The following is a 27,554-nucleotide window of genomic DNA, read 5'->3' on the forward strand; positions in this document are numbered from 1 at the left end:
AGAGGGGACAAGATGAAGACCTTTATATATGTTACATGGAGGAGAGAAGGGAGAGAGGGGACATGATGGAAACCTTTATATATATTACAGGAGCAGAGAAGGAAGAGAGGGGACATGATGGAAACCTTTATATATGTTACAGGAGGAGAGAAAGGAGAGAGGGGGACATGATGGAAACCTCTATATAGGTTACATGGAGGAGGAGGGGAGAAGGAGACATGATGGAAACATTTATATATGTTACAGGAGGGAAAGGAAAGGAGAGGGGGACATGATGTTATAAATAACATTCAGGAGGGAAGTGTTTTAGAACAACAGGACACAATCTGAGATTAGTTGGGAGAAAAATCAGAAGCAATCTCAGAATATATTATTTTTCTGAAAGAGTAGTAGATGCTTGGAACAAATGTCTAGCAGATGTGGTTGGAAAATCAATAATAAATGAATTCAAGCATACATGGGATAAGCATAGATCTGCCCTAAGAGAGAAATAAAAAGGCAATAATATAAAAGCCGACTAGATGGACCATGTGGGCTTGTTCTGCCATTAATTTTCTATGTTTATATGTTTCAGCTGTCACTTCAAATTATGCTTCTAAGAGCCTTGAGGAGACAAGTTATTCTGGGGCATGGAGTAGTCATCACGAAGAGACGTTCTGGGCAAAGCACTCCCTAGTATGATAGGAGTTATAGCTGAGGAGTCATCGGGCAGAAAGGGATTCCCTTGACAGTGAAGAGTCCCTGAGCATAGATGAATCATGGATTGAGAGGAGTGACAAGGCAAAAAGTAGCCCTGTGTAATGAGAAAAAGATGGCAGAGAAGTCAAAGGCAGAAAGTCCTGGGTATAGAGGAGTTCTAGGCAGAACAGTATGCTTGGGCTCCTTTACTGACATCAAAACACAGTTTTGGGCTTGTGTCCTCCCATATAGCAATTTACAGAAGAAGGACCGTGTAAGGTTTCTCACTTAAAGTGGATCTTCTAAGCAGCAGTTCATTTAGTGTTGAATAGACTGAGTTGCAGAGTCTGAGCAATCCCCATATTCTTCACTCTTAATCCCCCGCAAAGAGGTATAGATTTTTTAGGTCAGCTTTCCAGGTCACCATTACCAGAATAGGCATCAATTAACATTATTAACACTGATAGAACTGTAATGTAGTCAAGAAAGTTGCCAAGGGTCATCACTAGAAAGGCTTTCAAGATGCTATATGATGAAGAATGAGTCTTACTCAGAGGATAGGCCAGGGGTTAGAACCAGGAGTAAGAACAGGTACCAGGCAATCAAGGGGCGAGACAGAAACACAATCAGGAAACAAAACCAAAGTCAAAAATCAGGGTTCCCAATGGCAATTGGGAACAAGACTCAAGCAAAGAATGTACCTCAATAGTGAAGTGATGAAACCAGTGTTGCCATTAAATAGGGCACCAGACTGGTGTCACCAGGGGCACCTATTGCCATGACAGAGAGTAGAGAACAGGAGAGGCATGATCAGAGGCTTAACTTGAAGCTGCTGGGCTCTAGTTCAAAATCTGGAACTGGGCCCACAACTATATAGCTTCATTGATAGTATTGGTTTGCCATATAGAGAAGAAAGACTTTATGGGCCCTCAGGGCTCCTGGGTCTAGGTGCAACCTCACCCTCTGCACCCCTATATGTACGCTAGAGGGCATGACCTATGACCAACAGGGTTGTGTTTGCCAGCAGGAGGCATCACTGGAGTGGGGTGAGGTGAGACTTCTCTGTTTGGAGAATCCAGAGTTTATTTGATAAGTGGAGAAGAAAATCCTATAGACATGACAGAAGATGATACGGAGGGGTTATGAGCTTAGACTCCACCACTGGTGGTTAACCCCTCTCCTACTAAAAGTCACATCAGACACAATGGTAGTGTTCCAGTAATATCACAGCAGTGCAAGCAGCACCAAAGAGGTTCAGAGGCTCTATAACATGCTCTGAACCCTTTAGTGAAATCAGTGGGGTCAGGGACAATTTTTTTACTAATCTCTACTAAACTGAAATAGCACAAATCATGCATTAACCTTGTATTGTATAATGTACTGGGGAGCAGGATCATTATATTGTATATTTCTCATCCACATTGACAGAATCCAAGTACAAAAGTTACTGCTTTACAAAAACCTACTAACAGAGGCTCCTATAACTTCATACTAGGGGCCCCAAATATTCCTTATTAGCCCTTTCTGATAACCTGGCCAATCACTGGAAAACAAATGAGAACGTCTGAGGGTAACGGAGCTGCCTGAACACTGATTCATTCTGCAATTACCAGAACACAAGTGAAGTTAGATACTTAAAATGGAATAATTGGGCTGCTCTGAAAATAGCTCAGCACATGGAGATGTCTGCATATAGTGTATAAGGTGTGATGTATCAGCGCAGGGCTTCCGATGACAGGAGGAGAGGATGCATTATATATAGAGAGGAAAATTTGGATGATTTCGTGACCTAGCATAGCTTAATGCATTTTTAATCCATATCTATGCAGGAGATTTGGAGCTCTAGATCTTAAAACCAAAGAACACATTGCCATAAAAATCTATTAAGAAATTAATCAGCATAGAACTTCAAACCTATAACACAAAAAACACACAATGGTGTGGTGCCTGAGTGATCGTACTCAAAGAGTGGTCATAAAAGGCTGCAGATCCAAGGGGAAGAATGTATCAAGTGGGGAACCACAAGGCTCGGTCCTAGGCCCAATGCTGTTCAACATTCTTATAAATGATCTGGAGGATGGAATTGATGGGAAACAGATCAAAGTTGCAGACGACACAAAGCTGGGAGGGATCGCTACCACTAGGGAAGAGAGAGAGAGTATTCAAAAAGATCTAGAAAAGCTTGCACAGTGGGCAGCGACTAACAGAATGGTATTTAACAGGGAGAAATGCAAAGTCCTACATCTGGGCAAAAAAAATAAAAAAGCACATACAGAATGAGAGGAATTTGGCTAAGCAGCAGCAAATGTGAAAAAGACTAAGATCATAGACGGAACATGAGTCAACAATGTGATGCAGCAGCCAAAAAGGCAAACACAATTCTGGGATGTAATAAGAGAAGCATAGAGTCTAGATCATGTGAGGTCATTATTCTCCTCTACTCTTCCTTAGTCAGACCTCATCTGGAATACTGTGTCCAGTTCTGGGCACCCCACTTTGAAAAAGACAGACAAACTGAAGCAAGTTCAGAGAAGAGTTTCCAAGATGATGAGCAGTCTGCAAATCATGTCCTATGAGGAACAGTTAAAGGATCTGGGAATGTTTAGTTTGCAAAAAAGAAGGGTAAAAAGAGACTTATTAGCTGTTTACAAATATCTGAAGGGCTGTCACACTGCAGAGGGATCAGCCCTATTCTCATTTGCACAAGGAAAGACTAGATGCAATGGGATGAAACTGAAAGAGAGGAGTCACAACTTAGATATTAGAAAAAACTTTCTGAGAGCAAGGGTGATCAATGAGTGGAACAGGTTACCACAGGAGGTGATGAGTTCTCCTTCAATGGAAGTGTTCAAACAAAGGCTGGTCAGATATCTGTCTGGGATGATTTAGTGATCCTGCACTGAGCAGGGGGTTGGACCCGATGACCCTGGAGGTCCCTTCCAGCTCTACCATTCTATGATTTTGAAAATATGATAACTGGAAATACAGAATCCTGTCCGTTATACAAAAACTAATATGTGACAGGAAGAGTTGTCATATGTTATAAATGTCTCACCTGTTATACATTAAGCGCTTGAAATCTTGGAATAATGTATCCTTGTTTTTGTCGAGGAATCCTTCCACTGAATACCTAGAGCCATAAAGGGATATTATAGTCATGTGATGTGAACAAGTCATTATAAGAATCAAGTATTATTATAGTGCTGATGATATGTGGCGCTTTAATCAGCCATTGATCTGAAACACATACAGTAGGTAAATCGCTGCTCGTTTATTCTTTATTCCACATGTGCACAAGGACAATACATAAAGGGTTACACTCACGTTACATTCCCAGCATAGTGCTTTATCCGAAAGTCTCGGTTAAATGCCATCGACTTATCTGTTGGGGAAAGCTAAAAGAGATGAACATTTTACATTAATAATCAGAACCAGCGGTGATGACATATGATGTAAGGACTCTGACCACATACTGTATCACTGCACAACATCACTCTGCGGATTTCTGTCTGTGCTCTTAGGCTATGTTCACATCTGCATTAGGAACGTCCATTCAGACGTTCAGTCAGATCTGGCACAAAATATCTGAAGGCCTGTCACAGTGCAGAGGGATCAGCCCTATTCTCATTTGCACAAGGAAAGACTAGAAGCAATGAGATGAAACTGAAAGGGAGGAGACACAGATTAGATATTAGACAGTGAGGTGATCAATGAGTGGAACAGGTTGCCACGGAAGGTGGGGAGTTCTCCTTCAATAGAAGTCTTCATACAAAGGCTGAACAAATATCTGTCTGGGATGATTTAGTGAATCCTGCACTGAGCAGGGAGTTGGACCAGATGACCCTGGAGGTCCCTTCTAACTCTACCGTTCTATGACTCTAAGAAAAAGTCCTGCATGAAAGACCTATCATCCGATAAAATGCTGGACAACTGAACACAGACCAAACAGACACCATTATAGTCAGTGAGGTGCATTTGGTACCATTCGGTTCTGACATAAGATGAATCATTTCGGCCGGGGATTTCACTTTCCTGCTCCCATAACGAAGCAGCAAAACGGAACTCCCGAATGCAGATGTGAACATATCCTTACAGGGGAAGATCTCCCAGGCTCTTAGTGGAGCAGACAAATCTTCATGGGACCACATGCACAGGGTGGGCTACAGGAAAGCAGACCGGCACCACACTGTTATGGGCTTATTCAGACGAGCGTTGTTTAAACGCTTAGAAAGCCGCGCTAAAACAGCGTGGCTATCTGAGCGTTAAATCGGGTGAACGAATAGCCCTAAAACTGGGGACACACGGGACAGAAATCCCGCGAAAATCTTGTGGAAAAACCCTGAGATTCCCACGGGATAAGCGCAGCTTCAAAACCCGCAGCCTTTAGCCGCGGGTTTTGGAGCAGTTTTGCCACCTGCATTTCCACTGCGGCCATCTTTCCCCATAGAGAGGAGAGATGCTGCTGCGGAAATGAAAAAAAGAATTGACATGCAGTGTCTTTGTTTTCCGCGCCGCATGTCCGTTTCCGCACGGCTTGACCGCAGCGTGTGGACAAGATTTTTGCAAAATCTAGTGTACTTTGCTGGCTAATCCCGGGATTAGGAGCTGCGGACAGAATTGCCATGCGGACATTCCGCACGGAAATTCCACGGCAATTCCGCCCCATGTGAACCCAGGCTAAGGGTGCATATGCACATATTTAGGAGGTCTGTATTAACCCTTTCCAATCCACTGTCTGACATCTAGAGACATTGTGATTTAAGGCTGTACAGCTCCGATGTTTAAGACGTCCGTCGGGGTTCTCTTACTGTATATTGCCAGCCTCTCTGCTGTCGGAGCCTATCTAACGTGTCACCTCATGTAGTACTGGCTTTAGCCAGCAGATAGCGCTGTTGTATAACGGCAGAAAAAGAGTAAGCCCCCTAGGAAAACCAGGATACAAATTGGATTGGAAAGGGTTAATTTTTAGGTGTAATGAGTTGGTCATACAGATGTAACAAGTGCAACCACAATCACTACACTATTTGCATAGGGTGGGCATTACCAATCCTTTTAAATGGACAGTGCACTATGCAAATAGTATAGGCATGTTATGCTAGTGCTATAGTATGCAGTTGTGATCTTGGTGGCACTTGCCACATCTGCATAGACTATTTTTATTTAACTCTTTAGTTTGAGGTGCACCCTAAATAAATGGTGGGGCATAAAGACAAAACATTTGTGCATCACTTATCAGAATCGCCTTAATCTCTTCTCAAAAAGGCTGGAAAATATGGGGTTACTCTCTTTAACCTGGAATATGTGGGCACCAGGGGCGTAACTATAGAGGATGCAGGGGATGCGGTTGCACCCGAGTCCAGGAGCCTTGGGGGGGCCCAAAGGGCCTCTCTTCTCCATAGAGGGAGCCCAGTACTATGAATAAAGCATTATAGTTGGGGACCCTGTTACAGATTATGCACTGGGGCCCAGAAGCTTCAAGTTACGCCTCTGGTGGGCATTAATGTAGCCTCACCTTCCTGCTGGTGTAGTGGGGATGTCTGCAGAGTTTGCTGTTCATAGACTCCAGGAAGATGGTGTCTGTGACGTCTCCTACTGTCAGACAGGCTTCATCCAAGATGGCGATGATTCCTTTATGTGACTGCTCCACTAGATCCACAATGATCTGATTATTAAAATATTCAATCTGCCATAGATAAGAGGAGCATATAACAACAGCAGTAGTGATAATAGGTATGAGACATTTCCGCCATACTTCCCTATATTTAAGAAACATTCTCCTATAGAAACTTTGCTCTCAAGTACCGGCCATAAACCATAACAGGCAAAAGTGGCTCCACTAGTGGCAACAGAGTGCTCCAATAAATAATAATTCTATCCGACTGCCCCCTTTATGCAACAGTGCCGGCATACGGGCCCACATAAACAATATGCCAGTACAACACTTCCCTTTATAGAAGACATCCAAATAAATATTACAAATCTTCCTATCAGCAGCTGTCACTAGGGGGAGCTCATTACATAGACATGTAGACAGCTCCCACTGAAGTCAAGGAGAGTAATATGAAGGCATGTACAGCCAGCTCCCCCTAGTGGTGGCTGCCAATAGTATGTATGGGAGATTTGCCTATACTTCCAGGAGTATCACAGACTTCAACTATTTCAGGAGACTTGTAAGCAGGATTAGACAAGTGTCATTTAAGCTATGGCTACAAAGACACTATAGTCACAAGGCATGAAATTTCAAAAAAAGTCGTGTAGATAAAAAATGTTTGTGACTTTGTGTGAAAAACCGATAAAATACTGCAAGACGCAGAGCAGTCAATGGTGGCAAAGTCATGTTGAAATTGTGAGCTGTGACAAAAAATCCAACAGTTTTGGATTCTTTGTGACGGTCATATCATGGTCATGTTAGGTTGCAGGTAATCTTATTGACAGTCAGTAAATGCAATGTCACAGGGACATTGTGATCCTTATGTCATGTGACCAAAGTTCTCAGGAAGTGAAGTAATCTCTGCTGTGCAGTCTCTATCTCTTGTACAGTCAATAAGAGCAGTCTCTTCCTACTGTGCAGTCACTGTGTACCATCTCTTCCGCCTTCATAGTCATTGTGTGCAGCCTACCCCTCCTACATAGTCACTGCCTGCAGTCCTTTATCTGGTGAAATCTCTGTGTGCAGTCTCTTCTTCCTTTGCAGTCACTGTGGGTAGTATCTTGCTCCTGGTATTAGTGTATCTTGACGCCACCGGAAGTAGTGGTGGAGTCAAGATACAAGGAGTTTGACAGTCACCCGGTTCCATCCCACTCTCTGTGTAGGTTACATCTCTGTCTGTGGAATGTTAGATATGATCTGCTATCAGTGACTAAATGTTTGTCCACCAAGAATGTGTCTGACATAGCAAAGCCTTCACTAGACCTTATAAATTGGAAATCCAAAGAATTCTGAGAAATGCAGTTCAGTGGTGACATCACTGATGGAGAAAGTAGCCAACTTTTTCTCCTAAGATAACGGTTCTGACTTACATGCTGCCACTCGATGCCCTCTCTCTGGTATTCATCCTGCTCCTGTCTCAGGATCAACTCAATGAACAACTGCTGCAGCTTCTCATTACAGTAGTTTATACAGAACTGCTCAAAGCTGAGGAGACACAAATGGGAGTATTATAGTGATAATATTCTTGTACATAGAGAGCAGTATTATAGTAGTAATATTTTTGTACATAGGAGGCAGTATTATAGTAGTTATATTCTTGTACATAGGGGGCAGTATTATAGTAGTAATATTCTTGTACATAGGGGGCAGTATTATAGTAGTTATATTCTTGTACATAGGGGACAGTATTATAGTAGTTATATTCTTGTACATAGGGGACAGTATTATAGTAGTTATATTCTTGTACATTGGAGGCAGTATTATAGTAGTTATATTCTTGTACATAGGGGACAGTATTATAGTAGTTATATTCTTGTACATAGGGGACAGTATTATAGTAGTTATATTCTTGTACATTGGAGGCAGTATTATAGTAGTTATATTCTTGTACATAGGGGGCAGTATTATAGTAGTTATATTCTTGTACATAGGGGACAGTATTATAGTAGTTATATTCTTGTACATTGGAGGCAGTATTATAGTAGTTATATTCTTGTACATAGGGGGCAGTATTATAGTAGTTATATTCTTGTACATAGGGGGCAGTATTATAGTAGTTATATTCTTGTACATAGGAGCAGTAATATAGTAGTTATATTCTTGTACATAGGGGGCAGTATTACAGTAGTTATATTCTTGTACATAGGGAGCAGTATTATAGTAGTAATATTTTTGTACATAGGAGGCAGTATTATAGTAGTTATATTCTTGTACATAGGGGGCAGTATTATAGTAGTAATATTCTTGTACATAGGGGGCAGTATTATAGTAGTTATATTCTTGTACATAGGGGACAGTATTATAGTAGTTATATTCTTGTACATAGGGGACAGTATTATAGTAGTTATATTCTTGTACATAGGGGACAGTATTATAGTAGTTATATTCTTGTACATTGGAGGCAGTATTATAGTAGTTATATTCTTGTACATAGGGGACAGTATTATAGTAGTTATATTCTTGTACATAGGGGACAGTATTATAGTAGTTATATTCTTGTACATTGGAGGCAGTATTATAGTAGTTATATTCTTGTACATAGGGGGCAGTATTATAGTAGTTATATTCTTGTACATAGGGGACAGTATTATAGTAGTTATATTCTTGTACATTGGAGGCAGTATTATAGTAGTTATATTCTTGTACATAGGGGGCAGTATTATAGTAGTTATATTCTTGTACATAGGGGGCAGTATTATAGTAGTAATATTTTTCTACATAGGAGGCTGTATTATAGTAGTTATATTCTTGTACATAGGGGGCAGTATTAGAGTAGTTATATTCTTGTACATAGGGGCAGTATTATAGTAGTTATATTCTTGTACATAGGAGCAGTATTATAGTAGTGATATTCTTGTACATAGAGAGCAGTATTATAGTAGTAATATTTTTGTACATAGGAGGCAGTATTATAGTAGTTATATTCTTGTACATAGGGGGCAGTATTATAGTAGTTATATTCTTGTACATAGGGGACAGTATTATAGTAGTTATATTCTTGTACATTGGAGGCAGTATTATAGTAGTTATATTCTTGTACATAGGGGGCAGTATTATAGTAGTAATATTTTTCTACATAGGAGGCTGTATTATAGTAGTTATATTCTTGTACATAGGGGGCAGTATTAGAGTAGTTATATCCTTGTACATAGGGGCAGTATTATAGTAGTTATATTCTTGTACATAGGAGCAGTATTATAGTAGTGATATTCTTGTACATAGGGGCAGTATTATAGTAGTGATATTCTTGTACATAGGGGTCAGTATTATAGTAGTTATATTATTGTACATAGGAGCAGTATTATAGTAGTTATATTCTTGTACATAGGGGTCAGTATTATAGTAGTTATATTCTAGTACATAGGAGGCAGTATTATAGTAGTTATATTCTTGTACATAGGGGGCAGCATTATAGTAGTTATATTCTTGTACATAGGGGGCAGTATTACAGTAGTTGTATTCTTGTACATAGAAGCAGTATTATAGTAGTTATATTCTTGTACATAGGGGGCAGCATTATAGTTGTTATATTCTTGTACATAGGGGGCAGTATTACAGTAGTTGTATTCTTGTACATAGAAGTAGTATTATAGTAGTTATATTCTTGTACATAGGAGGCAGTATTATAGTAGTTATATTCTAGTACATAGGAGGCTGTATTATAGTAGCTATATTCCTGTACATAGGGGGCAGTATTATAGTACTTATATTCTTCTACATAGAGGGAGTATTTTTATATTCTTGTACATAGGAGGCAGTATTATAGTAATTGTATTCTTGTACATACAGTAGGTGGCAGTATTATAGTAGTTATATTCCTCTACATAGGGGGAAGTATTATAGTAGTTATATTCTTATACATAGGGGGAAGTATTATAGTAGTTATATTTTTGTACATAGGAACAGTATTATAGCAGTTATATTCTTGTACATAGGGGGCAGTATTATAGCAGTTATATTCTTGTACATAGGGGGCAGTATTATAGTAGTTATATTCTTGTACATAGGAACAGTATTATAGTAGTTACATTCTTGTACATAGGGGGCAGTATTATAGTAGTTATATTCTTTTACATAGGAACGGTACTATAGTAGTTATATTCTTGTACATAGGAGGCCGTATTATAGTAGTTATATTCTTGTATATAGGGCGGTATTATAGTAGTTATACTCTTGTACATAGGCGACAGTATTATAGTAGTTATATTCTTGTACACAGGAGGCAGTATTATAGTAGTTATATGTTTGTACATAAGGAGCAGTATTATAGTAGTTATAGTCTTGTACATAGGAGGCAGTATTATAGTAGTTATATGTTTGTACATAAGGAGCAGTATTATAGTAATTATATTCGTGTACATAGGGGGGAAGTATTATAGTAGTTATATTCTTCTTCATAGTAAACAGTATTATAGTACGTATATTCTTGTACATAGAAGGACGTATTATAGTAGTTATATTCTTGTACATAGGAGGCAGTATTATAGTAGTTATATTCTTGTACATAAGGAGCAGTATTATAGTAGTTATAGTCTTCTACATAGGGGCAGTATTATAGTAATTATATTCTTGTACATAGGGGGGGAAGTATTATAGTAGTTATATTCTTGTACATAGGGAGCAGTATTATAGTAGTTATATTATTGTACATAGGGGCAGTATTATAGTAGTTATATTATTGTACATAGGAGCAGTATTATAGTAGTTATATTCTTGTACATAGGGGGCAGTATTATAGTAGTTATATTATTGTGCATAGGGGGCAGTATTATAGTAGTTATATTCTTGTACATAGGGACAGTATTCTTGTGTATAGGGCGGTATTATAGTAGTTATAATATTGTACATAGGGGTGTTATTATAGTAGTTATATTCTTGTACATAGGGGGCAGTATTATAGTAGTTATATTCTTGTACATAGTAAACAGTATTATAGTAGTTATGTTCTTGTACATAGGAGGCAGTATTATAGTAGCTATATTCTTGTACATGGGGAGCAGTATTATAGTAGTTATAGTCTTTTACATAGGGGGAGTATTCTAGTAGTTGTATTGTTGTACATAGGGGGCAGTATTCTAGTAGTTATATTCTTGTACATAAGGGGCAGTATTATAGTAGTTATATTCTTGTACACAGGAGGCAGTATTATAGTAGTTATATTCTTCCACATAGGGGGTAGTATTCTAATAGTTATATTCTTGTACATAGGAGGCAGTATTATAGTAGTTAGATTCTTGTACATGGGAGGCAGTATTCTAGTAGTTATATTCTTGTACATAAGGGGCAGCATTATAGTAGTTATATTCTTGTACATAGGAGCAGTATTATAGTAGTTATATTCTTGTACATAGGGGGCAGTGTTATAGTAGTTATATTCTTGTACATAGGGGGCAGTATTATAGTAGTTATATTCTTGTACATAGGGGACAGTATTATAGTAGTTATATTCTTGTACACAGGAGCAGTATTATAGTAGTTATATTCTTGTACATAGGAGGCAGTATTATAGTAGTTATATTCTTGTACATAGGGGGCAGTATTATAGTAGTTATATTCTTGTACATAGGGGGCAGTATTATAGTAGTTATATTCTTGTACATAGGAGGCAGTATTATAGTAGTTATATTCTTGTACATAGGGGGCAGTATTATAGTAGTTATATTCTTGTACATAGGAGGCAGTATTATAGTAGTTATATTCTTGTACATAGGGGGCAGTATTATAGTAGTTATATTCTTGTACATAGGAGCAGTATTATAGTAGTTATATTCTTGTACATAGGAGGCAGTATTATAGTAGTTATATTCTTGTACATAAGGGGCAGCATTATAGTAGTTATATTCTTGTACATAGGAGCAGTATTATAGTAGTTATATTCTTGTACATAGGGGACAGTATTATAGTAGTTATATTCTTGCACATAGGGGGCAGTATTCTAGTAGTTATATTCTTGTACATATGAGCAGTATTATAGTAGTTATATTCTTGTACATAGGAGCAGTGTTATAGTAGTTATATTCTTGTACATAGGGGCAGTATTATAGTAGTTATATATTTTTGTACATAGGGGACAGTATTATAGTAGTTATATTCTTGTACATAGGGGGAGTATTCTAGTAGTTATATTCTTGTACATAGGGGGCAGTATTCTAGTAGTTATATTCTTGTACATAGGGGGCAGCATTATAGTAGTTATATTCTTGTACATAGGAGGCAGTTTTATAGTACGTATATTCTTGTACATAGGGGGCAGTATTATAGTAGTTATATTCTTGTACATAGGAGGCAATATTATAGTAGTTATATTCTTGTACATAGAGGGCAGTATTATAGTAGTTATATTCTTGTAAATGGGCCTAGAATTATTGAAAATATATTTGTCCGTATTATTTTTAGAAAAAAATATTCTATTTTAAAATATTTTATTACCATTTAATATCAGTTATTTCTGGATTTACTCTCTAAAGTTGAATTGTCCTACACAGAAAAGGAGGTACTTGGCACACTGACACATCTCGCTATATGGCTCCTGACCCCATATGTATGAGCATTCTCTCCTTCTGTGTTATCTGTTTTTGTTCCTGGTGCTGTTTGTTAACTCACAAATAAATCTCTTTTGTCCCTGATTCTTTACTTTTTACCTTTATTTGTACTTCAGAGTCAGGTTGATGGTTTTAAGTGTAGACATGTGAGATGCAGGCACGGGTACATGCGAAACACGTGCAAGGAAATAAACATAATTATCTGCTCTTTCTCCCTGCCTACGATCCATTTATCTCTAGAAGCATCCTCGCTGTGCAGTGAAGAGCAGCTCCTGAGACTAGTGCGATGAATCACTCAGTACACGTGTTGTTGAGATCAGTCTATTCGTAGGCCCTTCACCGTTCATTCTCCCCCTCAGACCATTATATTCTTAACCCCTTACCCTTTGCTCTCCCCTGAGATCAGACTATTCCTAGGCCCTCGCTGTTCAATTTCCACATGTCTAATTCTTGAACTTTCCCTCTTTTGATTTCCTTGACAATTCATTCTTCATCTTTATTCCTTGTTCTCCCTACATAATGTTCTCCTGGATCCTTCTTCCTTCCTCTGATATCATTCTATTCCCGGAAACATTGTTTTTCATTCTGTTTGCTTCATTCGCTTCATCCTTCCTTACCTATTCACTTTATGAACCTTTTCCTCCCTGTTTATCCAAACACGTTGTTATGTTCATGCAGGGCACAAGCACGGCGTCCTTCATGGTTGTCATCAACACGTCAGACCAAGGCGTAATTATGGTCCACAATGGACCAATAGTGATATATAACTTATCACCAAAACACAGGCAACCCAGAATAGGACAAACAACAGTAAATGAAATACGGAGATAGGAATACTATCCCTAACAAACTTTTGAGTGGTGAGCCCTGACGAGAAGCAGGGTGATCGCTCCTATAGGGGCTGTCCCATGTCAGGGACCTAAGGGACTTAGTCTATCCATAGATGGAAGATAGCTAAAATATATGATGCAGATGGAATGAGAAATATATGTAACACAAACTAAATAACCAGGTACTTAGCGGATAGTAGTCTGCTATCTCACCAAACTCCTAAGACAGAACAATAACCGGCACCCATGCAGAGGCGGAACTAGAATAAATACACTTCCAATATGGATGATTGGTCAGCTAGGATAAACACCTCCATGTCAGCCTATTACCCCATACACCACAGAAGATGTTGTAGTAGGGTTGGGGAAAAGGGCACATTACATACTGAGCCCATGAAGGGATTTCCAATAGATGGCACTTCAGGGACCTTCTGCAGTGAGAGGAATAAGGCAGTCATCGGCAGACAGCACTAAGTGATCGGGAGGTTGCACTGAAAAAAGGATCACATGGACCACAACTGATACTGTAACATCACCCCAATCCTATTCCTTTGCCAGCGTGCTACGACATAAGTCCTTTTTGAGTTTCTTCATCTATATTTTTCTTCCTGAGGTCACTCCATTCTTGGACCCTTCCTCGTCCCTGTTTTTTTATTCCTTCATTGTAATTGTTTTCAGACTGTTTATTATTCCTCCACATTCGTCCTTTCTTGGAGCCTTCACCTGCATCATTCTCTTCATTCTCTCCTTGGCATTAACTTATTCCTGTGTTCTTCAACCCTTGCTGTCCAGCTGAGGTCAGTCTATTCTAATACCATCACCCTTAATTGTCCACTTGAGATCAGTCTCTTCTAGGACCATTCACTGTTTTCCATTCCCCTTTTTTCCTCCATCTGAAATTAATCCATTCTTTGACTCCCAGCATTTGTTTTGAACCCAAGATTATGTTATTCTTATGCCCTTCATTCTTCAGTATTACTCCCAACTGGCAAAGGAATGACCTTCATTCCCTATAGTAGATCCCTCTGTTTCTAGACTGTTCATTCTGACAGCAATTAACTGCTAATAATTTAAACCTGTTAACTTTCCTCACTCACCTGTTATTATCAAAGATCTCAAAACCATAAATATCCAGAACTCCAATAACTGTGTTCTTTCCATGGATCCGAACATCATAGTTCTTCACTTCTATCACACTGTTAATACGACCGACGATCCAGCAAAACAGCCTCTCGTAGAATGCCTGAGAGGGAACAGAGACAGAGCATTGGACAAATAAGTACTTATGGTGGCGATGTATTGCCTTATATTAGATATATTATGGTGTATAACTAAAATACTTAAATGATCCTAGCTTCACCCAGTGGTCAAGATGTGTCTGTGTTTAGAATTTTGACAATCATGTTTTCAAGAAGCATCAAAGTTCCAGCTTTCAACTATTTACCATCAGAAGAAACGCTATACCCATATTCCTCTACATCTAAACAGGCTGACCCTTCTGAAGCCCACATTATCTTAGAGGCCATATATGCGAATAAAAGTCCAAAAAACTGAAATGCTAAACTTTTTGCACGTTTCCTAAAGCCTTGTCAATTTAGGCTAGGTTTACATCAGTGTCAGAGGCTCTATTAGGAGCCTCCAATGTTGATCTGGTATACAATCCCAGATGAAACAGCACAGCATGCTAGTCTTACTCTGATACTGTACAAGATGGCTTTGGTACTTTAACAATACAAAGTGGAAGACAATCTAGTCCTTGGACATAAAGTCTCCTTTTCATTTACTCTTACCTTGGCACAGGCCTCCTTGGCATATGCGGCCTCTTTGACGCTGTGCCCCTTCTCGATGATTTCGCCCCCTCCAGCAGCCACCGTCCTGTATAGAAGTGTTTTTTTCACAGCCTCAATGTCGCAGCTTGTTAGATGAGCGATATGGCTGACCAGGTCCTCATTTTCAATAATGACTGTATCATCATCCATTGCAAAAGACATGTTACCCTATAGAACATGAACAGATGTGAGAGGCATAAAGAACTGATGTCAAACCTGTCATGATGGTCTTTATAGCACAACTGCACCAAAAAATGTCTCAAAGACCAAGATGAACGATCTCTGACAACCTAAAAACAGAGATCTGCTGCCTCAGTCAAGGCTCAGGGATGTTAGATCCAGTGCATTAATGTAGACACTGGTAAAAGGTTGTCTGAAGAGACATTTAACGACACGTCCTTACCAGGTGTAAAATGGAGGCCAGCACCCTATATACCGAATCCACCTCATTGGGGCTGAATCCGATCACCTTCATTGAATCCACCACCAGTTTGTAGCTGGCCTTGTCATTGATCACAAACTGCAGAAAAAAGGAGAAATATATATGAATATGCAGTAAGTGGCCCACCAGCAAGAGTCATAAAGAGATTCACAATGGAAGGAGTGTCTGTAGCACAATTAGATTGTGAAGTGGTTTGCATGATAAATTGTTACGTGTAAACGCGTGCAACGACCGGATTATCAGTAATAAATCATTAGACCTAAAAAATCCATTATTTGCTGCAATTCCTTTGATATAAATAGGCGTTGGAACAATTTGCTGACTACAAAGCAGTGGCAGAAGGGTTGACTAGAGGCGCGGTTATGATCCAATGAAGGATCAAACCTACTGTTCAGTGTAAATGTATGCCAAGCGGACTATATATTTACTGCTGGTTGCATGCTTGTTCCAATTTATCTTGCGGTGTAAAACGGCCCTAATGCTACTTGCTGCAAAATATCTCCCCTAAGCTTCCTAATCAGTGTTCAAAGAGCTTTTAGTCATTCATGTGCCTCCTTCCTCCCATTTTTGGGATCTAAAACAAGTCTGTGCAGCACTGGAGGACAGCCTACTATATAGTAGAGAGAACTTCCTGTGACCATGCAACTACTCGGACGGTGGTGATCAAGTTAAGAGAACCATCGGAGCTCTGTCCTGCATACTGTAAGGGTGGTTTTACATCTGTGTTGGGGATACCGCTTTCCTTCTCCATTCAGGGAGCACGAAAGGGGCATCCCGCAGACGAATGATTCCGATTGACTATATTGTGGTTCTCCCGCTTTCCGCACAGCTGCCCGGCTTCTGGATGGAAGAAGAAGCACTGCAAGCAGCGCTTTTCCCTCTGGTATTCTCAGCCGGATCTGTGACAGAGCCTCCGACCAGAGGTTCCGAAACCAACTTAACATACATATGCAGAACAATCTCCGACATCGGAGAGCTGTCCTGCATACTGTTAGAAATGTGTCGGTCCTCATCCAGCATCTGAGATATGCAGGTAAATCTTAATTTTGGACGAGGGCCAACACTGGGTTGGAAAGGGTTAAAAGACTTGGGGTCCTTTCAAATGAGCCGATAATCATTTGAATGGGCAAACAAGCGAGTGACATCACCGGTAAATTGTTCACTGTCATACAACCTGTTTAGACAGGCAGTTACATTGTTGGCTCATTCAAACTGAAGAATCATTCAGTCTTTCACATTCACTGTATAAGTGAATAAGAGGGACTGAATGAGCGCTGGTTAAACTGAATGATAAGTGAACGAGCCCACGGCGAAATTAACGACGAACGAAAAATGAATGATTATCGTTCACCATTCAGTTGTTAGCTCGCACTTAGCCCGAACCATTTTCATTCACTTTCAGTCCTTTAAATTATTTTTTGAATGATAATCATTCTGTCTAAAAGCACCTTTATTTGCCATCAATTCAGGGACCTTAAAGGGGTTGTCCCGCACCGAAACGTTTTTTTTTTTTCAATAGCCCCCCCGTTCGGCGCGAGACAAACCCGATGCAGGGGTTTAAAAAAAAAACGGATAGTACTTACCCGAATCCCCGCGCTCCGGTGACTTCTTACTTACCTTGCGAAGATGGCCGCCGGGATCTTCACCCACGATGCACCGCGGGTCTTCTCCCATGGTGCACCGTGGGCTCTGTGTGTTCCATTGCCGATTCCAGCCTCCTGATTGGCTGGAATCGGCACACGTGACGGGGCGGAGCTACGAGGAGCAGCTCTCCGGCACGAGCGGCCCCATTCAGAAGGGAGAAGACCGGACTGCGCAAGCGTGTCTAATCGGGCGATTAGACGCTGAAATTAGACGGCACCATGGAGACGAGGACCCCAGCAACGGAGCAGGTAAGTGAATAACTTCTGTATGACTCATAATTAATGCACAATGTACATTACAAAGTGCATTAATATGGCCATACAGAAGTGTATAGACCCACTTGCTTTCGCGGGACAACCCCTTTAATCTATACAGATCAGGAAAACGGAGCTCTTAAAGGAACATTTTAATCCAAAATGCGTGTTATGCCTAGCCCAAGGCCTGAGAGGGCAGAGTATGAAACAGAGATTTAAAGAATACCCAAGAGAGGTTCCCTGCATCATCCCTGGACTAGTGATAACAGTATATAAGGTAGCCTAGAATGTTCCTTTAAAGAACCCCTATTCTCCCAAGTCAGTTTATATTAATGATGGACCTCTACCCACTGACTCAGAATACCCCAACAGGGCAGATAAAAAGAGACTGTCTGAACCAAATCTCCATTAGTGAGATCTTAATTCCAACCTGTATGGGCAAAACCTGTGACTTCTGTACAACAGCAGATAAACCCTGAGAATTCCCCATGTAAAGTCACAAACAAGAAAACACAGCATAAAAATATAATTTCTCTGTACTGCTGAGCTGTGGGGAGACGAGAACAGCACTTCATTCATTAGTCATAAATTGCATGTTATAATCTGCCACAGAGAAAAAATGCTGAAGATAAGAGTGCATCGACAGAAACATGGATGCAGGGTCTGGTTATTGCCATGTGGGCTATCCCTGGGGGTCAGCCAGGGTCCTGAGAGCAGAAAAGGAATTGGACTTGCTAAAGTAATCACTTAATTTAGGTGATGCTCAAGTACTATCATAGCCTTAACAATCAGGTATTCCCAATTATTTTTCGATGTATTGGAGAAGAACATGAGAAACACTTAAAGGGGTTGTCCCGCGGCAGCAAGTGGGTCTATACACTTCTGTATGGCCATATTAATGCACTTTGTAATGTACATTGTGCATTAATTATGAGCCATACAGAAGTTATCAAAAGTTATTCACTTACCTGCTCCGCTGCTGGCGTCCTCGTCTCCATGGTTGCCGTCTAATTTTCGCCGTCTAAAATGGTCGAATGGCCAAATTAGACGCGCTTGCGCAGTCCGGGTCTTCTGCTTTCTTCAATGGGGCTCCGTGTAGCTCCGCCCCGTCACGTGCCGATTCCAGCCAATCAGGAGGCTGGAATCGGCAATGGACCGCACAGAAGAGCTGCGGTCCACGGAGGAAGAGGATCTCGGCGGCCATCTTCAGCCGGTAAGTATAGAAGTCACCGGAGCGCGGGGATTAAGGTAAGCGCTGAGCGTTTTTTTTTTTACGTCCCTGCATCGGGGTTGTCTCGCGCCGAACGGGGTGGGGGTGGGGGGTTGAAAAAAAAAAACCCGTTTCGGCGCGGGACAACCCCTTTAAGTGATGTTTCCAAGCACTTCTGTTTTATTGCTGCAATGCAAGAGGCTTTATAGTATACCAACCCCCTCACAACCCCCTACAAGGTTAAACATGTCAACAATTCAAAGCCTACAGCATGTAGGATACTTCTCTCTTTGTAAAATATTACAAAGGTTAATTTCGACAAAGCCGCATACTCAGCGTCTGAGACTCTGTTAGTAAAATTTAACTACACAACACAAATATTATGTAGATGACACTACTGTATAACATAAACTTCAATACTTTCACAGGCTGCTATACCCTGGAACACAGAATCATGGGTTAAAGTGGAGGCGTCACCGATATAGAGTAATAGATATAATCTGTGAGGTCTTTTTGATCTATGAATTGTAAAGACTGTACAGTAGATCTGCTCCAAGAAATAGCTAGTGACTTCTATGCATTCATGTCACAGAGCTGATGGCAATAGTCTTTGGTTTTCATTATGTTTTTCCTGTTTCATTAGCAGTTGGACCTCTCAGATACAGATGCATTTACACTTTGTTAGAGACCCCCATCTAGTAGCCTGTCGGGAATCATTTGGCCTTCAGAAACGCAGCAATTCATCCTGGCATAGATTTCCTAGGCATAGAAATCGTTCTCCATGAATATTGGCCCATGTGGACATGAAGTGTCTTGCAGTAGTCGTAAATTAGATGAAGATATTGACATATTCTTAACAGCTGACAAGAAGGATTCATCAATTCATAGTGCTTGTGCGAAATTCTGATCCTCCCATCTGCATAGCGCAACAGAAATCTGGGTTCCTCTGACCAGGTAATGTTTTTCCACAGCTTAGTGATCCAATTCTTTGCGTTCTTTTGCCGACTGGAGTCTCACCTTTCTGTTTCTCTCAGTTGCAGCTTCGGAGTCTCTTGTTGTGACCAATGGGGGCCGATAGCGTAGTCAGGTAAAGCCGAAGGTCAACACACGGGTAATATTGGTTGTGGTACAAAAGGAGCAGGCAGGTATTATTTGACCATGGTAGAGCATCATCCATAAAAGCCTAGAAGCTCTAACATGAGCACGATCAGAAATCCAGTATATTAGAGAAGATAAGTTGGTCTAGATACTTATTCCCAATCCTAATTGACTGCTGCAGCAATACTACTCTGACCACCCGCTTAGTAACTCCCTACCTAAGGGGACTATTGGGCATCAGGGAAATAATCCATACCAGCTTGGAACAAATCCCACATCGACACTGCAGACTTTAGGGAAGTAGAATATTCAGACACCCTATACACACAATCAATGTCCAATAGGATAGAGAGAGGCAATAATAATTTCTCCTCCTTGACTCATTATCAGTTTCTAATTTCCTGATGAACTACCAAATGGGTGGAGAAACGCGTTGAATGATGAACTAAACGATGAATTGTAATAACTAAAAACAATAGCTAAATCTCTTTTCTCTATCATGACCCCTATACCTCAACTATCCTATGAAATTCAAAACCTTATGGGGATACTTGAATTTCTAAAGAAACCTCCAGAGGGTATTGGGATAGTTCTCAGGGCATAGTAATCCTCATAGTTGTGTAAATCATCATATTATCCACATCTTGAGGATAGTATATTATACCTCCCCTAAGTAACGTTGAATGCTGGGGTATGGCCGCCTGTAGACGGCCGGGTCGGATCCCGCTGCGAGATCTGACCCGAGCCCCTGCAGTGACCAGTGCGGCTCTCACCTTCTCCCGTGACTCCGGCTCTTTGATGTGCTGGCTGCCGCCCAGCCGGCACATGCGCAGAGCGGAGCCAGCGGCTGGGGAGTGACCCGCACAGAAATAGAGCATGCCACGATTTGTTTTCCGCGTGTATTTTCATGCAGAGCAGTATAAAGAAAAAGACCCCCGCGCTCCGGGACCAGGAACAGAGTTCCTGGTCCCGGAGCGCGGGGGTCTTTTTCTTTATACTGCTTTGGATATCGGAAGCCTGAAGGCTTTACACCCCGGGACGTCTCTCCTGCAGATACAGGATTGAAGACCAGGATCTTTCTGAAGGCAAACGTGGATATCGGGTGCCGGTGGCTCCTTTAATTAGGAGCGCACTGTGCACCAGGTGAGTTGTCACTCACCAATCTTTATATTTATTATTTTTTTATATTTCTTGAGGCGCTGAGATTTTATTTCTTTTTTTCATATTTTCATGCAGACAAATTGCGTCCATCTGCCTAGGATTGCGTTTTGTAATGCAATCCTATGCAGGCGGGCACAGGCGGAAATTCTGTGGGAAATCCCGCCCGTGTGCAGGGGGCCTATATTATGGTCAGGGTGGCCTAATCCACCTATTTGTGTGTTTGGTGTATCCGGCTGATACTTTGTCATTGACGCCTTGACAGAGCTGATGCAATTGTGTGTTGTGCTCTAATTTTATGAGTATAAATATAGTGTTACGTGTGCTGCTGGGATCTGTAGTTCTAAGCTTCCTAGCAGCACAGCTACAGGTGGTTGAGGGTTAATTGAGCTGGCTGGGTGTGGTAATCTCCAGCAGCCAATTCCCTTTAGCCTTCAGCGCATATAAAACCAGCGTTTGTCAGTCTGAAGCTGGTCTTGTACTGTTTGGATGTATCTGTCCTGTTCCCTATGCAAGCTTGCTGTGTGATCTGTGTCTTGCTGGTTCATGTCCGTTTGTTCGTTTATTTTCTGTCAGTTTTGTGTTAGCTTGCTGTGTGACCTGTGATCTGTGTCCTGTCCTGTTTCAGCATGCTGTGTGAACTGTGTCCGGTTCTGCTGGACTCCTGGTTAGTGTAGGGACTAGCAGTATAACCAAAAGCCGTGAAGTGGCCTGCTAGCTTTCACGTCTTGTACAAAACGTTAACTAATACCTGGTATTTATATTCAGCTTCCTATCTGTTACTAGTGGTTGCATTGTGGCTGCTGTATGCTGTGTATTCTGGCTCTGTGTGTTCTGTCCCTGTCATGTGGCATGTGAATGCGTCCTGTTCTGGTGCGTGGCTCCTAGGATCAGCTAGGGCCCAGATCCGAAGACCGCTGGGCTGCCCTTATTGGGGCAATGTCCCCGCTTAGGTAGGGCCTTGCCACCCTCCTGTGTAGAACAGGGTCAGTTTGCCAGCAACCCGTGTGCGTACCCTAGTCCTCCCTTTGATCGTGTGGGCCCTGTGCTTACTTTGCCCACACGATCGTAACATAAAGTTTGAAGTTTTAGTTAATAGTGTCTATTCTGTTGCGGGCTTGACTTATTATAGACTTAGTTCGCCCCTGTGATTCTGTATACAGAAAATGGTTGATTTTTCATCATGAATATTTGGAAAGTTTCTTTAGTTTAGATTCACTGGTGTAATAAAAAAAAGTTGCAAAAGTGTACATACCCTTTACTTTCCCATCCACTTACTATCACTGTTTTCAAACAATTCCACCCAGCGCATTTCATACAGTGCCTCCTCCTGCACCGCTAAAAATACTAGATTACCTCCAACAAGACACTAGAATAAGCCATAGATAGATGGGTAATACAATATATTGCGGGATATGTGGCCGCGGGTTCCCTAGACATTACATTGGAGTCAGCAGATTGTGCAGCTACTGATCCCCCCATCCACATCCTTACTCATCTAATACATACATTTGTTAATATGGAGTTTGGGGATATTCTATGTCTCTAGGCTGTTACCCTGTTACAGGTCAATCAAGCTTCCACACCAACCCTTACCGGGGACTAACCGATTGTCTTCATACAATGCATTCAGAAAGTCTCCAGACCCTTTCACTTTTTTTACATTTTGTGCAACTTTAAAAAAAAAATTACGTTTTTCCCCATCATTCTGCACCCCATGATAACAAACCAGAATGTTAGAAATCTTTGTACATTTTATAAAATGAAAAACTAATATTTTGCATTGATAAAAGTATTCACACCCTGCAGTCAGTACTTAGTCGAAGCACATTTGGCAGCAATTACAGGCCCAAGTCTTTTTGGATTTAATGCCACAAGGTTTGCGCACTCAGATTTGGGGATTTTCTGTGATTCGTCTCTGCAGATCTCTCAAGCTGTCAGGTTTGATGAGGGCCGTCTGTGGATAGCCGTTTTCCGGTCTCTACAGAGATGTCCAATTGGGTTCAAGTCGGGGCTCTGGATGGGCCACTCAAGACCTTAACTCACACGGTCATATCTGTCCCACATATTACATATGTATTTTTCATGCAGATAATATGTGGTGTTAAATGCTCATTGATATGTATTGGGCACTTCATATCTGCAGGTTTTTTTACAGTCATTTTTTTATGAGAAAAAAACCCACTATGCTCTCGTCTGGTGCGTAATATGCACCAATATAGGCTATGGGGGCTTAACCCTTTGCGATCCAATTTTGTATTCAGAGTTTCCTAGGGAGCTTTTTCTTTCTGCCGTTATAGAATGGCACCATCTGCTGGCTAGAGCCAGTACTGCGGAATGGGACATGCTGAAGAGGCCCCCCCGACAACAGAGCAGCCAGTAATATAAAGTAAGAATACCCTGCCAGATGTCTTCCGACATCGGAGCTGTACAGCCTTCAATCAGAATGTCTTCAGACGTCGGACAGTGGATTGGAAAGGGTTAACATACGCAGCAAATAGACATGTATGTGCATATTTGCTGTGTACTGCATATTTTACCAGCGTGAAAAATATGTGCATAATAAACAGGACACGTAAGCTCTGGAACAGGTCTTCATTAAGAATATCTCTGCACTTCGCTCCATTCAGCTTTCCCTCAAATCTGACCCGTCTCACTGTCCCAGCCGCTGAAAAACACCCCCACAGCATGCTGCCACCACCACCACCAGGCTTCACTGTAAGGATGGCATTGGGTGGGTGATGAGCGGTGCCTGGTTTCCTCCAGACTTAATGCTTAAAATCAAGGCAAAAAAGTTCAATCTTGGTTTCATCAGACCAGAGAATCTAGTTTCTCACAGTCTGGAAGTCCTTTAGGCACTTTTTGGCTAGCTCCAGGCAGCTTTCATGTGCCTTTTCCTAAGTAGAGGCTTCTGAACACTCTGCCATAGAGCCCAGATTGGTGGAGTCTGCAATGGTGGTTGACCACCCGGAACTTTCTCCCATCTGCCCACAGGATCTTTGGAGCACAGCCAGAGTGACCATAGGGTTCTTAGTCCCCTCTATTACCAAGGCTCTTCTGTCCTGATTACTTATATTCGATGGGTCAACCAGCTCTAGGAAGAGGCCGCTGCGAACTTTCAGTGCCGCAGAAAGTATTCTCTAGCCTCTTCTAGATCCGTACCTCCATACAATCCTATCTCAGAGCTCTACAGGCAGTTCTTTCCTCCTCATGGCTTGGTTTTGGCTCTGATATGCATTGTGAGCGGTGAGACCTTATATAGACAGGGGCGTGTATTTTAAAATTATGTCCAATCAACTGAATTTATCACAGGTGACTCCAATCAAGATGTAGAAAGTTTCTAGAAACATCTCAAGGACGATCAAGAGAAATGGGAGGCTGCAGAGCTAAAGTTCAAGTGTCGTACAAAAGAGTCTAAATACTTGTGTCAATACAAAATTACTAAAATGACAGACATTTCTAACATTCTGTTCTAACTTTATCATTATGGGGTTCTGAGTGCAGAATGATGGGGGAAAACTTTTTTCTTTTTTAATTTGCACAAAGCCACAACATAAATTGTGAAAAAAAGGGGAAAGGGTCTGAAGACTTTCCAAATACATTGTATTTTAACCTAATATTCTATACAGTCATGTGATCATATGTCCTACAGCGGAAACAGATGAAAACTGAAATGCAATTAAAAGTAAGTGCAAAGACATGAACCGTAAAGTTCCTCTTCTTACCAAATTCAATTCATAAACTGGTTATACGGAGCTCATAAACAGCACATTTCTGGTGGGGGAGGGGCTGCGTCTGTTGCTGTCTGATGATGATTATTATTAGTTTATTTCTATAAGGCTGACATGTACTTGTGGAAATTTCCCATGAGCATCGGTGCCTCCAGCAGTTGCTAAGTGAACATTTAGGAGGTGGCGGGGGATCGTCTCTGGGTACCATCCTTTGTCAGGCATCTTTTCCAGCACAATCTCATGCTGTGATAATCCAGACACCCTTTGCTCCATTTCTCTGGATTATTGCAATCCCCGGGATGGGTTTGTTTACAGGAAGACATTAAAATGCTGCAATTGTCTCTTTTTTAATGTTTAACAATTACCATAAATACAACGTAACAGCAAAAAGTCATCAGGCGCTGCAGATGTGTAGAGGGGGAGGTGGAGTGGGGCTGCCATCTGCTGGTCAGTGGGGTGTATTGCAACTACATCTCTGTATGTCAACAAGGATGTGCTAAATCCCAAACCAAAACAACACAACCAGCATTGGGCCGCCTGCACACCGGGGCGGATTTGCATTGCGGAATCCGGAGCGGGCGTCCACCTCTGGATTCTGCAGCAAATACTGTCTATAACATGCTACTGAAAATCGCTTTTTCCTCTACACGAGCAGAAATCAATTGCGATTTTCCACCGCAGCACGTTCTATTTTATTTCTACGGTTTTCATCAATGGAAGCCGTCCGATCGGCAGACCTTCCACAATGACATGAAAGGCTGCGAATACCGCGTCATCGCCGAGCGATGATGCAGAAAAGCATAGTTTTTAGAAATAAATAAAAAATCTGTCTTGCGCTGTCCAATGGCTCACCAAGCAGACCATCCACAGTACAGGGAAGATTTCAGAAAAGCAGGTAAGCGCGGATGCCGGCTGGGCACGGGGTCGGATCCTGCATGCAGAATCCGACCTGCCCGTGTGCAGCCGGCCTTAGCCAGCGTGCCAAATTTTAAGATTGCACTATGTATAGTGACCATCCAGGCCTGGAGAAATAAAGATGACCTTATGGCTTTTCTGACGACCTGATGTACACTGTGCATTAGTATGTATTGATAGTCTAAGACACTACATGCTGCTCCTACTGGCCAGTCTCGTTCACATGGGCAGCATTGACCAATCAGAACAGGTGTAGTGTCTAATACTAATGATGCATACTCATACACAGTGTGCATCAGGTAGTCAGAGAATCGACACATCATGGATCGGGTTGACAGATTACTGGGAGGGGCTGGTGAGGATCAAGCAGTCATGGTCCACATTGGCACCAATGAACAAATTAGAGGTCAATGGAGGGTCCTCAAAAACAATTTCAGGGACCTAGGATCCAAGCTTAGGGCGAGGAGCTCCAGGGTAGTTTTCTCCGAAATACTGCCTGCACCACAAGCCACACTAGAAAGGCAGCAGGATCTTAGGGAGGAAAACAAGTGGCTCCAGAGTTGGTGTAAGAAGGAGGGATTTGGGTTCCTGGAAAACTGGGCTGACTTTACTGTTGGCTACAGGATCTACTGTAGGGACGGGCTGCATCTCAATGGGGAAGGTGCAGCTGTGCTGAGGGAGAAGAGGACTAGAGGGTTGGAGGAGTGTTTAAACTAGGGACTGGGGGGGGGGGAACAAAAAGAGAAACAGGGGAACAGACAGTGTAGATAGTGACCTGGGATCAAGTAATGGGAATGGGGGGGGGGGGGGGGTGAGGTTAGTACAGTTAGAACTGACAGAACAGCCAATAGGACCATAGGTAGCACAATTAATATAAAGAACAACAACCATATAAATTGTATGGCAACGAATGTGAAGAAGTCTGATCAGTAAAGTGGATGAGCTCAAAGCCAGAATGTCTGATGAAAATTACGATATAGTGGGAATAACGGAAACATGGCTTGATGATAAATGTGACTGGGCAGTGAATTTACAGGGCTATAATCTCTTCAGAAGAGACAGTGGAAACAAGAAAGGGGGAGGGGTGTGCCTGTGTGTTAAATTGTACTTAATGCCGAGACTACGAGAAGATATAGGTGTAGGAGATGAACATGTGGGATCTCAGGGAGAAAAAAATAACAAAATCCTGATAGGGGTTTTCTGTAGGCCACCAAAAATAACAGAAGAAACTGAAAACTTATTATTAAGACAAATAGACAAGGTGTCAAATCGCAATGAAGTAATTATTATGGGAGACTTTAATTATCCGGATATAATATGGGAAGATGAAACCTGCAAATCTCACAAGGGTGATAAGTTTTTGAGAACAATTAAAGACAACTACCTTACTCAACTTGTGCGGGAGCCAATTAGAGGGAGGGCCACTCTGGACTTATTATTAACTAACAAACCAGACAGAATCATGGGGGTGCAGGTTGATGGACACTTGGGAAATAGTGATCACAATATAATTAATTTCCAGCTGTCATTCAATAAGAAGCCTTATCAGGGAGCGACAAAAAAAATTGACTTT

At 41.4% G+C, this 27,554-nt stretch overlaps 1 protein-coding gene across 1 annotated transcript in view; it reads right to left on the minus strand.

Annotated features, from left to right (window-relative positions):
• LOC136586513 (unconventional myosin-Ig-like) overlaps positions 1 to 27,554 on the minus strand; it is a 174,755-nt gene that overhangs the window by 133,348 nt on the left and 13,853 nt on the right. Inside the window, exons 7-13 of the mRNA XM_066584633.1 lie at positions 15,933 to 16,049; positions 15,491 to 15,697; positions 14,798 to 14,943; positions 7,699 to 7,813; positions 6,191 to 6,361; positions 4,003 to 4,073; positions 3,734 to 3,808 (exon numbers count right to left, since the gene is read on the minus strand). Coding sequence (XP_066440730.1) covers positions 3,734 to 3,808; positions 4,003 to 4,073; positions 6,191 to 6,361; positions 7,699 to 7,813; positions 14,798 to 14,943; positions 15,491 to 15,697; positions 15,933 to 16,049 — 902 coding nt within the window. The remainder of the gene's footprint in view (positions 1 to 3,733; positions 3,809 to 4,002; positions 4,074 to 6,190; positions 6,362 to 7,698; positions 7,814 to 14,797; positions 14,944 to 15,490; positions 15,698 to 15,932; positions 16,050 to 27,554) is intronic.

This window comes from Eleutherodactylus coqui, chromosome 12, assembly GCF_035609145.1.
Source record: "Eleutherodactylus coqui strain aEleCoq1 chromosome 12, aEleCoq1.hap1, whole genome shotgun sequence".
Lineage (NCBI taxonomy): Eukaryota > Metazoa > Chordata > Amphibia > Anura > Eleutherodactylidae > Eleutherodactylus > Eleutherodactylus coqui.